Genomic DNA, 12,500 nt, shown 5'->3' with positions numbered 1-12,500 from the left:
ACGAATCTCCACCTGGCCAGGATAGGCGAGCAGCACACTGACTGTGCGAAACTGAGTGAGGGAAGACGTCCGAGGTTACGGTGAGTGCTGTTTCCACTGTTTGCAGCCGCGTTTCTGCTCCTAGCTAGCTGGTTCTCTGAAACAAAAAAGCAGGAGAAATCTCACGCCATCCTTCCGCTGTGACAATTTTATTAATTTTATTTCTGCACTGGTTCTAATCTTAGTGCACGGACTTGTAGACTTTGTAGCCGTTACTCGTTAGCATTCTGGCTAGTCAGTGTCACCGACAAGCTGCTTGACTCTACAACCTTGCTGCCACAGGCATAGTGAGCTGCGGCCATTCACATGATTCAAGGCACGCAGGGAACGAGCGATTCATCGTGGTGCGCAAGCAGGCCGAATCCTGGCTTGAAAGACAGTAAGTATTTATTGGAGACAAAGCGACACACAACAAAGACGTTAGTTTCCAGACGCTTCAATTTTTGCTTTCATTGCAGACTGTTCACTGCTGTAGCACTGCTCTGAGCGGAACACAGCCACCGCCGACAGCAGCAGGCAAGAGCCTACCCAGTGACGAGCTAGCGGCAGATTCGCAGAGTGACGGAACAGGTTTACCTCCTCCTGCCACGGATCACCCGACTCCCGCAGTCTGTAGCTTGTGAAAGCGAGAGGCTCTCGTGGGTTTTGACAAGGTGCGGTTGTTGAGGTCGATCACTCGGGGTCTGCTCCACGTTGAGCACTTCATCAATTATCGTAGTCCAACATTCTCTTCTCTCTCTCTCCCACGTCTCAACTCCAAGTCCCAACTGAACAGTGAGTGCAGCTGCATCCCAACGGTATTGGACTGGTGACCACCGTGTTTGCTTCGACTACCTGCAGCAAGACATAACTGACTTTCCTGTCGTCGAGATATCTCGCTCTGGACGGACGTACGGCTCGTTCTGCTGCTTGTTATATACGGAGTACGACTGCTGTAAAGTGGCGAGGAAACGCTGGTGATTATAATAATTTATGTTTTGATGAGTTCTGAAAGGACAAGCGATCACATACGCGGAAGGTTTGGCAGCACGCGGCCATGGCTCGATACACTTGCGGAGGCGATCTGGTTTACTTGCTAGTAGTGGTTGTTGCTCTTGTGGTTGGCGCTTCCCACCGGGCAAGAGGGCAAGAAAACGCGGACACGGAGCGACTATCCTCTCCTGACAGAACCTCAGCACCTCCAACTGAGGCCGTTGGCACTAGTACTGCAACTAGTGGTAAGTAACTTAGTTTTGAATGAAAACATTGCTCTTTTTTTGCGCTGGAAACAGCGGTTGTGCTTGGTGAACATGAACGTGGTTTGCTTGAGCCGCGGAATGAAAAATAATCCAAGAAAAAAAAGTTTAACTGAGCTAAAATATTTGGCCTGTGGTATAGATCATAGCCTCATATTGCATAGACATAGCACTGCGTATTAAAAGACTAGAATATATACTAGAGGGCCTGAAGTAACAACATTAGTTCCCTCTCCCATTGTTACATAACACTGGATTTGACCTTGGCAGTGTGTGCTCACTGATGGTGTGCACAACATAATAATAATTATGAACAAACTTTATTAGCTAACGTCTATGAGAATCACACGCTGGCTGCACCCAGTTAAAATTCAGGCACCATGGGTCATTATTTGGAATGGTTGCTGTGGTATTTCCTGGCATCTTTCAAGTGCACTTTGTCAGCATGACCTGGTCCTGCAGCCTAGCCTGGCAGTACATGTACTGGCTACTGCCAGTGTGACTTGGTAGTGGTCCAGGAGCTGAAAGGATCATACCCCATGCCAAGCACCACCAGTGCCTTGATGGGCCAGCATGTCACAGCATGATCTCCTTTCAGCATTGATCAGGGCTGAAAACTGGCAGTGGGTGCTCAAGAAGTGGGCCAACGCCTTGCAATACATTCTACAAAATGACAATGTTATCAGACTCTTTCTTCCAGTCTCAGTCGTCCTAAACTGCATGTCAGCGACGAGCACTATCTGTGGTGCATTTTTCTTTTAGTGGGGCAGCATCATAAAAACTTGAGTCAACAGCTAATAGCCAATGATACTGCTTATGCTGGCTTCTGCTGGAGGTAGCAGTATAATTATGACTCATGTTCCACTAGTACCCCCCCCCCCCCCCCACCCTCCTCCTCCCGAATAATGATCATCTTGCCAGTTCAATGCCAGTTAATGATGCCAACGGGTGGCCCATTATCACTTTGTCATTCAAATTGGATGGTCTTTGAGGGGGTCTTTCATAATTATGCTCTACCCTAGTTGCAGCAGCATGCTCTCGGCTGTCTACAGACTCAGTTAGTGTGCATGCGCATTTAGACTGAGACTGAGTTTAGCATTCAACACCACTCAGCACAGTGAACAGGCCATGATTCCTGTGAATTTTCAACTTGACGGCATCCATAGATTGTCAATGATCCATTGGTGAATAAAAGTGGCATATTCTTTAGGAGGAAACTGATGAGTGTCGACAGCATAATGGAAGTGCATGTCACCAAAAAGTGACATGCCTACACCCCCTCGCCCTACTCCCCCTGCAGCCATTGTTACTGTAAACCTGGTGGTAATCTTTAGTACTGTATAAGCAGAAATATTCGTCTGGAATTTAATTTCGTCTTTTTCGTCCAAGGAGCTTTGGACTAAATTAAATGTAGGACTAATGTCGATTTGTCAAGCTTTTCAATATACTCTCATGATCCACGAACGAAATTCACAACCGCACGGACTCCCTTTCTCTGGAGTCGGACGAAATTATTGACCCACGAAATTTTTCTGCCTCTACAGTACTACAGTGGTTTCTTTACACACAAGGACTACATCTTACTTGTACAGTACTACATCTTACTTGTACAGATGCATTTCAAGAACAACGCCATACGTGGCCTGTGGGGCAGAGCAATGCAAATACGGTTAAAGTGCAGTATACTGTCTCGCTATTAAGTTACTGTGTGAAGGACTGTGCTTTAGCACATGGAATGCCCGTTTTGACCTATGACCAAATTGTGAATTAGTGCGGTATTATCCTACAGCACTGTTTGCTGATGCAATCCGTTTGTTCAGTCTGGCCAGGTATAGGGATGCCGCAGTGCAAACTTGAATTTAGTTTACCTGACCTGTGTGTTGCGATGCAACTATTTGCTTCACGAGTTTGCGTGTTTGACCTTGTGTTGTGTTCTGGTTGTACAGATGCTACTGAATCCACTAGCTCTGTTCAGCAGACAGAAGGCCAAGAGCCACTGACAGAGCGAACAGCAGGAGCAGCTCTGCGTAAGTATTGCTGATCCTGGGCCGCGTGAGTTGTCTGCGTTTCTCTCATCATAGTTTATACTGTGGCTGTCTGTGACACGGCGACCCGCTTTTCGGACAAGCTACTTAAAAATCTTGCCACTACGACTACCGATCTTCTATGCCTGATTTGCTATTGTTGTTGGCGTTTCTCTATCAAACATTTTCCAATCTAAATAATAGTTTGTATACAAGATCCTCGATAAACTCTTCTGTGTGCTTCCCTCTGTGTGTGCATGCAGCTGGAGAATGGGGCTTATGGACGAGTTGGGCGGCTTGTTCCAAGACTTGCGGTTCTGGGTCGCAGCGGAGGAGTCGCCGATGTCTGTTTGGCGTGTGCCTGCTAGGCAATGCCGTGGAGCTGCGCGCCTGCACCGTGCGCCGCTGTGGTGAGTACACTGCCAATGACTACGGTGCTCATGCTGTCGGTTTTTCCTTGACGTCACAGTCAGTGGCAATCAGTCTTCCCAATCTGCAGCAACAGCTGCCCTAATCTGTTGCTCTAGTCCTTATTGTTGTGGATCAGTATGGCACGGTGTACACACTTAGCGGGTACGCAAGCTTAGGGGGTGAGTACACTTTCCAGGATCATGTTGCTGAACTGTGAAGGGTTTTTGAGCAGCAAACATAATACGTGTATAGGTGGTGGAAACGACCCCCCCCCTCCAATTCATGCACCCTACACTGTGCGGTTGTGTAGATAGACAGACACTCTAGCATGTGGACATGCAATAGGGCTTGAAAGTGCTACGTCATAGCGTAGCATCAATTTCAAAAATTCAAAAACTGGATCCACTTGGATCCAGTTTTTGTATGGATCCAAGTACATTTCAAGCGGTCTTACTACTCACAGCAAGGTGATGTAGCCAGTGAAATTGACTGGGTTGGCTAATGGGGTGGGGCGACAGCTGGTGGCGAAGAAAAAGTCACACCTGCATACGACATGCGTGGGTTGCTATGCACCCACACACTGAGGCAATAGCCTAAGTGGATCCAATGATAGAAATCTGATGTGAAGTTACTACTCCCTGGCCGTTTTTGACGTCATCACTTTCAAGCCCTATCACCCGTTCTGTGTATTGATGCTGCATATGGCCGTAGATGTGGCACAATTTTCTATGCGGACTAGTGGGGAAAAGATTTTACCCGGCCTAGTTGAGGGTAGGCAACAGGGAGTCGTAGCGTAGAGGCAAACAAAACCAACATTATACATGTAGTACCCGAAACGGCGGAGACGATGTGTGTTTCGACCCTGTGTTTGGACGTTTTACGTGATCGGCTTAAATTGGCCCTGCTCCGAAACGGGCAGCCCAGGAGTGAACCCACATCTTTTAGCATTACAGTTGTCAATGTTGTCTCCATGTATGCCACCACTTCCTGGTGGGAAGATTAATCTGTATGTGTGTGTGCGTGTGTGTGAAATTACCTCCGTTAATCGATACCTGTGGTGTCCCATGACGATTAGTTCACGTTATGTTCGAATACAGTGTAATTTCCTGTATGGATTCTACTACCTGTTGCAGAGGTGGCCAGAGAGCCGCAGCCATGGTCTACATGGACAGCATGCACGGTCACGTGTGGCGGTGGCACCCGCTCAAGTCGCCGCTGTCGCTCTGAAACCTGCGACGCCTACGACCAGATGAAGCAGAACTGCAACGGAGCACCATGTCCGCAGAGACAGCGTAAGCGCACCTGCTCTGATAGCGATAAACTGAGCGCCTCGAGTCTCTTGATGTTTTGTATTTGCTCTAGGCCCTCTCCGATGGGTACATGTGCAACCGCTGGGACTATTTAGCTCAGGCAGCAATCCTTACTTCCCCTTTCCATTTACATGCATGCATACCTTGTCAAAGCAGGCGTAAGTTACTGTCTACAACTGCCACCTAACGTCTCTGTGAGCCACTGGGTGGTGATTAGAGAGTTGTGTGTGGCTGTATGCACCTGCTTCCGTGGTTATTACAATAATCGACATTTGATAAATACAAACAAAAATGTTGTCTAGTCATGAGACTGAGCTGAAATGTGTGTTAGTCTGTGCTAGTCACGTATGGATGTCACGTATGGATGGGGAGTGAATGATGTGAATGCCGAATGTGTGGTAGTCACGTATGGATGGGGAGTGAATGATGTGAATGCCGATCAGGGTGCCAGTTCATGAGAATTGTGGCAAAATCGTGGACAAGATTTTAAAATCTTTTGCCATGGTACGGGGACCATGCGCATCCATGCTATGTTTTGTATCACGCCCCCCCCCCCCTCCCCCTCCTTGAATCCATTACAATGGCTGGCAGTGTATAGTTTATTGTGTGCATGCATGCTGCGCTGGTTTTGTATTCGTGGATCCCTACGTTGCGTGGGCCACGTCGTGTACCCATCCGGCGGATATGTGCATGTGTACAATCGTGCATTCTGTGCGTCCACTGGCATTGTGCTTTCCTCTGATTAGAAGCAACCTGGAGCAGGTGGTCGGCGTGGGGATCCTGCACCGCGGAGTGCATAGTGGAGAGTACACGCACTTGTTCGGCGGGCGAGGGTCAGTGTGGCTCTGAGCCAACTACGAAAGCAAAGCGATGCAGCGAACCACCTTGTAAGTAGATGTCAATATGTAAGAGCCCAATTAGAAATTACTTGTTGGATTAACTGCACAACCAGGGATCTTGAATGGAGATTTGATTGAGCACCACATATGAGCTGGAGAGTCAACTGACTAAGATGTTGTTGCCACTTTGGCGGTTGTAGTAGAAGAAGAAAAAGGGTGGTGTTGTCTCCATCCCCTGAAACATGCATGTACGTCTATTCTTGCCTTCCAAGTGTGCGCGTAGGGTAAAATGCATTGACACTAATGATGTGCAATGCTTCCATGCTGCTCGGAGAGGATGAACTTGTCTTGTGTGAAATGGCCAAGGAGGTCGGACAAGCACGCTACCCATGCATGCCACTGGCTCAACCTGCTCCAGTTATCTGGCCAGATCGGCTGACTGTAAGGTGCGGACACAGTACCAGACTGTCTGACACCTTTACATGTAGAAAGATGTGTGTTCACAGGAGAAGTTTTAGGACTGTGGAGTTTGCCCGTTGTAAAAGCACACGTGAGTTTTAAGTAACTCTCGCTGCCATCTGATTGTGTCCAGGCACGGGAGAATGGAGCAGCTGGTCCGGCTGGACGTCGTGTTCCTTGACGTGCGGTAGAGGAGGCGAGCAGCGGCGTACGCGCAGTTGTCCGCGCGGCGCCCTTGTGCAGTGCCCGGGTCGCCGTGAAGAGCGGCGCGAGTGCTACTCCGGAGTATGCAGCACATTAATCCGTAAGATACACAATAAAGTTGATTGTTCCAACCAGGAACACACGCTTCTTGCCGAACTTGACACTTGACTGACTCACGACTGCCATCCGGAGCACACGAGGAGCACGTCGCACCTTCCACTCGGCAAACCTGCAAGAAAGCACCACTCCCTGCTCAATACACGGTGTTTCGGGGAATTCACCCCTCATCAGTTGAGCTTGAGTAGGCTGAGGAAGATTGTGCCTGAAAAGCACCACTTATATACTGCTCTCCAGGCCAAACCATCACCAGGGATACAAACTTACAGAGACGCAGTCGTGAGTCAGTCAAGTGTCAAGTTCGGCAAGAAGCGTGTGTTCCTAGTTGGAACAATCCACTTCATGACTATTACCGCCGAAGTCGCAACTTCTAAGATACACCATAATCGGGTTTTTTTGGAAATGTTTTTTTTTTACACATTCCACCTCTTGGATGTATACCAATCTGTCCTGCTCTAGTCTGAGAGCTCTGCTCCAGATCCTGTACTTGCGTGTCCTGCTCTAGTCTGAGAGCTCTGCTCCAGATCCTGTACTTGCGTGTCCTGCTCTAGTCTGAGAGCTCTGCTCCAGATCCTGTACTTGCGTGTCCTGCTCTAGTCTGAGAGCTCTGCTCCAGATCCTCTGTGTGTGTGTGTCCTGCTCTAGTCTGAGAGCTCTGCTCCAGATCCTCTGTGTGTGTGTGTGTGTGCTGATCTTCAATCAGTACAGTTACTGCTGTAATATCACAATTGTTGGTGTAAGTTAGTGTGCATGCAGACCTGTTGTTACGAGTTAATTCCTGATTGAAGGAGCGGTGCCGTACGGGTAGCGCCGAGGTTGTTTCACCCTTGTGTTGCTGTTATTGATATAATTGTTATTGTCTATGCGGGGGAAATGTCTTCTTCTTTTCGTCTACTACAGCGAAATCATGGACGCAGTGGTCGAGATGGTCAGAGTGTGCCGGTTCATGTGGCTCTGGCAGGAAGGAGCGTTCACGTACGTGCCGGGGCACCGATCCGTCGACAACATGTCCAGGCAACGATAGACAGCGCGAATCCTGCACGCCTCGCGCTTGTTCAGGTGAGCACTGTCTTGTATCCTCAATGGCCAGGTCCACATCTCCACGCAAGCTACATGTGCGCTCAACCTAGCCATGTCTCATTCATGTGGACCACACTGGGTAGAAGATGCGCACCCCTTCTTACAGTGGAAAGTCACTTTCAAGATCACCACCACCACCACTTGCAATCAGTAGCAGCATGGTGTTTATTTCCAAGGCCGTCACAGCCGGGGCGGCTGGGGCAGCTGAGGCCGCCCCACTTTTTCGGCGTTTTTTGTTTGTTTTTGTTTTGTTTTGGAGCACATTGCAACAAAGCGCAATGATCGCAGCTTAGCGCAAACGTGACAAATCCTTGTCCCCGGTCGTGGTTTGTTGCAGAATCAAAAAAGTCTTTCATTGCAGTTACACTGAAATGGCACTAAATGCCTCAAGTGGAAATGCTTGCAATTGGCTTCAACTTGAATTTTTCCCAAGGGGAGGGTAATGTTTGTCCCCGATCGTAGCGTCTTCTTGGCTTGTTGCAGAATCAAAAAGTCTTTCATTGTAGTTACCGTACACTGAAATGGCACCAAATGCCCGGAAATGCTTGCAATTGGCTTCAATTTTTGAAATGTTTTCACGGGGGACTGCCCCCGGACCCCCCCCCCCCTTCCATGGCCGCCCCACCTCCAAAGTCGGTGCGACGGGCCTGATTTCTTTAGTTCTATACATGTCTACCGTCGTAAGTACAACATTGGTAACAAGACAAACCTCATAAGTTGACAACAGTCCACAAATCCCCTGACAAAACGTGTACAGTATAGTGGTTGCTTATCAGTCCTGATAGCAGACACTACTCGTTAGAAACAAATATGTTGAGACTCCCGGGATTGTTGTCGATGGAATGTTATGTCTGTAGCCAGTCCAGTTGATACTAGTGAGGGTAGTCCTGTAGTGGTCTGATCTTTCAAATATTTCCTCAAGTAGGAGTGGAGCTTATGCTATTGAGAGTCAATTATGTCTGCTTGCTCTCTAGGCACAGCGGCCACGCTGACGTGGAGGCCATGGTCACCATGGGGCGCATGCTCAAGAACATGTGGCGCCGGGCAGAGATTGCGTGCCAGGTCCTGCCCGCAGACTGGCCAATGCAGTGGATTTGCTCGTGAAGTGGGCAGCTGCAGAGGTCCTCCATGTGAAACCCGTAGGTCCACATACATGCAGCATGCAGCGTGCATATGATTATACAGTGACTTGATTTTTAATCGCAATTGGCATAGGTCGATGATTTGTATATTTTTACTCAGATTGGCAGTAATCAAGCACAGTTTTGCCTGGGTGAGAAGCATTATGTCCCCTTGCAGACTAACCTACACTCTCTACTTGCATCAATATGTGCTCTCACCAATGATCACAGGCTCATCAGACATAAGTGCAAGTAGGTTTCGTGGTCAGGTGAAACAACAACAGTCAAATCTGAGTCGCAGGCGCAACACATGCTATGTTAACAAACTGTAGTAGAAATAATACAACTTGCGAACACAGCAAGAAGGCTGCAATACCTGTTCCTCTGGCTCAAGTAAAACAAAGAAAGCAACACGTACGAACACCCCAGTTGATAAACGACATCCAGGGGCACTATGGTTTTGAGAATCTTGAGAAAACACTGGTGTTGTCTGCCGCCTATGTCTCTCATCATCAGATACTGAATGGTCCGGGTGGTCACGCTGCTCTGCCACGTGTGGAAGAGGAGAGTCCGTCCGCACACGCACGTGCCTGTCGTCGCCGTGTGCTGGCACCAGGGAAGTGAGGACATGCAATGCGGGAGAGTGTGGTAAGGCACATGGCTTTAGAGATGGGCATAGTAGCCTGTACAATAATATATTTTTGGCGTCTCAGTGATGCACCGTGTCTAGCTGAATCACACCCTGAACAGCTCTGTTTTAGAGAGCACCCCGACATTTCGCTGCAGACCGATGATATACATAATGATAGGGATAACAGTCATGTTCAGTAGCTGTTCCCGGCTGATGCTGTGTTGGCCGGCCATGCATAGAGTGTAGTCGGAACTGTGGGAAAGTGCTTTGGCCGGGACAGATACATTTCTAGTTCATGATTGAATAAATTCCTTTTTTTCCAATAGGGGTTCCACAAAGATCCGACCCGCCTCCAAGGGGTCCAAGACCGAGCTCATGGCATGAGAAGGTATAATTATCTGCAATACACTACATACAACCCGTACCACATTTCTTAACAGTCCCCGGCTACACCATGCATAACGATTTGTTTTCACCCAGGAGGAGGGCATCATTGCATCATCACCCTGATGATGCCTTCCTGGGTGAAAACAAATCATCACCCTGATGATGCCCTCCTGGGTGAACATTTTGAAACAATCGTTGTGTGTGGTGTAGGCGAGGTCTGTTCATGTAGCACGTACAGGTTGGAGGTTTAGTGGAAGGATGACGAGGCTACCTCGGAGCTTCAATGTCCTCACAAATTATTACATTACATGCAGTGCATTGTGTAAGCATGTGCTTTCCTGGCTTCTCTTTTTTTGTGTACTTCTACAGAGGATGGCCCATGGCAGAAGTGGGGGCTTTGGTCGCAGTGCTCCGTGTCGTGCGGCGTGGGCAACTCCATACGGACGCGCGACTGCGGCCAGGGTGTGTGCAACGGTCACTGGCTGCAAGTGCAGGAATGCCGGCAGATGGACTGTGGTAAGCTGGGCCGGGTATTCGATTCACTCTGACCTTTGACCTTTGACCTTTGTGTACTGTACAGTAGAGCTGGGGGTATTCGATTCACTCTGACCTTTGACCTTTGTGTACTGTAGTACAGTAGAGCGGCTTTGGCACCAGTCGAGTGTCACCTGGCAAAGTTCAGTCATTTCTTTGAATGCCGCTATACCCGCAAGATGGTCTGTCTTTGTTCTGTTTTGGGTTCCCTGCATGCTACATGACATTTGGCATGGTGTTGTACAGTATTGTTAGCCGGCTAAGGAACACGCTGCCCGTTGTCAATAGTGATGTTCTGTCTGAGAGTTTTCTTGCTTTTGCTGGCTTTGCCCATACATTTAAGACACGAACACATGCGTGACGAAAGTTGGGTTGGCAATGAAGAACTTCAGACCCGAATATACATAGTGCCCTGGAAAAACTAAAAATTCTGCTAGGAACGAAAAAGACATGGGGTCAACAATGGCTATGGATTCATCATACGATAGCCTTGATGGGCGCAAATGCCACGAATGCCGCCCCGAGCCATGGTACTGCTAGTTAGCGTTCCATCACGTCAGTAGCAGTGCTGTTCCATTCCCTCTCATCTAGCATGTCCTGCGTTTGTCTCATGCCGTGCTCTGCAGAGGGTAGCGACTGGGCCGAGTGGAGCAAGTGGGAAACTTGCTCAGTGTCATGCGGCGTTGGCCAGACGTATCGTAGTCGAGCGTGCCTCGGTGACTACTGCAAGGGCAGCTTGAGGGAGGTGAAGCAGTGTGCCATTCGAGCATGCCCAGGTAAACTCTCTACCCGTACCCTCTAGTGCTAACTGTTATCCTGATCAGCTGCATAGTCCTGCTAACTAATACAGTAATAACTCTGAACTGGCACAGTACAAATGCACTGTGCATTGCCGAATGTGGAATGTAGGAGTGATGCACGTGACGGTACGCTGGGATGAGTGAGATCTGCGGTGATCAACACATCCATACCCAGGCGCTTGTGCAGTGCACTGTGTTTAGGGGGGGGGTTCTTCAGTGGCCTTGTGAATGTGAATGTGTGTTGATTACTGATTATGAGTATGTTAGATAACAACCCCGGATATAGCAACCTTGGATATTATAACTTGCGAATAGCAACACTAGTCGATATCATGTAATTAGGCAAATTTGCCTGTTTGTTCTTCGACTCTAAATAAACAAAAATCATCATCATCAGACCAAGCAACCAATTAACCATTTGACCGCATACTTTTAGCCTCGCGAATAACGAAAACTCACTTTTCTGGCCGATCGAGGGTCGTTATTCGCAAGGTTAACCCGTGACAGACCAAGGATCGTTGGAAACTTCTTTTCTCATGGAGGCATCATATCCTCAATAACGAATTGCTGCTTGTCACCTTTGTCGGCGGCAAGTATTTACCACCATTGTTAGCTTTGATCAAGGTTAGCTTTGACTCCCACCTTCCAACCCGACAAATATTTAGATTTTGATAAAAACGATTCAAAGCCTCTCAATGATGATGATGATGATGATGGTGTTGCCGTTGCTGTTGCTTTGCTGCTTTTTGTAGGCGCCACGCTACCAGTGACCTCTCCTACAGCAGGTGAGCCTCCCTGGAACTTCCCCGGGGATGGAATGTTGCTAGGTCTGCCGGTCTTCGTAGCCGCTGAGGATTCGTTCAAGGTCACTTGTGAATTCACCTCCACCCCAGGTCGCATGGTGCTGTGTGCAACCTGTATGCCCTGATGGGATCATAGTACTTGCGGCTTGAAAGCGCTAATCATGGATGCACGGTGCATGTACAGCGTTGCACAAGCCACTTATGAGCTCTCCGGTCGATCTCAGGCACCGTTTTAAAAGAGCTGCGGGTAGCTGCTGCTGCTGCTGCTGCTGCTGCTGCTGCTGTTGCTGCTGTTGCTGCTGCTGCCTCCCTATCTTTGGTGTCTGATGTCGTGCATTGATTGTGAACTGATGGGCGGCTGGGACCTAGAAAAAATAACATGTCCTGTTCTGTGTATTTGCTGTCTTCTGATGCCTTCTGCCGTGTTCTGCTGTAGCCGAGGCAACCACATCGGGTGAAACCCAGGCCAATGGAGAGAACGTGGCTTTGGCAGCAGGCGACAGTGA

At 48.7% G+C, this 12,500-nt stretch overlaps 1 protein-coding gene across 1 annotated transcript in view; it reads left to right on the top strand.

Moving 5' to 3' along the window:
* Positions 1–12,500, top strand: part of LOC135804563 (A disintegrin and metalloproteinase with thrombospondin motifs adt-1-like) — a 13,392-nt gene that overhangs the window by 66 nt on the left and 826 nt on the right. Inside the window, exons 1-14 of the mRNA XM_065318453.1 lie at positions 1–418; positions 498–1,256; positions 3,221–3,301; positions 3,562–3,708; positions 4,843–5,001; positions 5,766–5,906; positions 6,451–6,621; positions 7,539–7,697; positions 8,693–8,857; positions 9,356–9,487; positions 10,227–10,373; positions 11,018–11,167; positions 11,944–11,976; positions 12,431–12,500. The exon at positions 1–418 is cut by the window's left edge and continues 66 nt beyond it; the exon at positions 12,431–12,500 is cut by the window's right edge and continues 826 nt beyond it. Coding sequence (XP_065174525.1) covers positions 1,076–1,256; positions 3,221–3,301; positions 3,562–3,708; positions 4,843–5,001; positions 5,766–5,906; positions 6,451–6,621; positions 7,539–7,697; positions 8,693–8,857; positions 9,356–9,487; positions 10,227–10,373; positions 11,018–11,167; positions 11,944–11,976; positions 12,431–12,500 — 1,736 coding nt within the window. The 5' untranslated portion in view covers positions 1–418; positions 498–1,075. The remainder of the gene's footprint in view (positions 419–497; positions 1,257–3,220; positions 3,302–3,561; positions 3,709–4,842; positions 5,002–5,765; positions 5,907–6,450; positions 6,622–7,538; positions 7,698–8,692; positions 8,858–9,355; positions 9,488–10,226; positions 10,374–11,017; positions 11,168–11,943; positions 11,977–12,430) is intronic.

This window comes from Sycon ciliatum, chromosome 1 (genome assembly GCF_964019385.1).
Source record: "Sycon ciliatum chromosome 1, ocSycCili1.1, whole genome shotgun sequence".
Classification (NCBI taxonomy): domain Eukaryota; kingdom Metazoa; phylum Porifera; class Calcarea; order Leucosolenida; family Sycettidae; genus Sycon; species Sycon ciliatum.
Note: the sequence above shows the minus strand (reverse complement) of the source record. Positions and strands in the feature narration are given on the sequence as shown.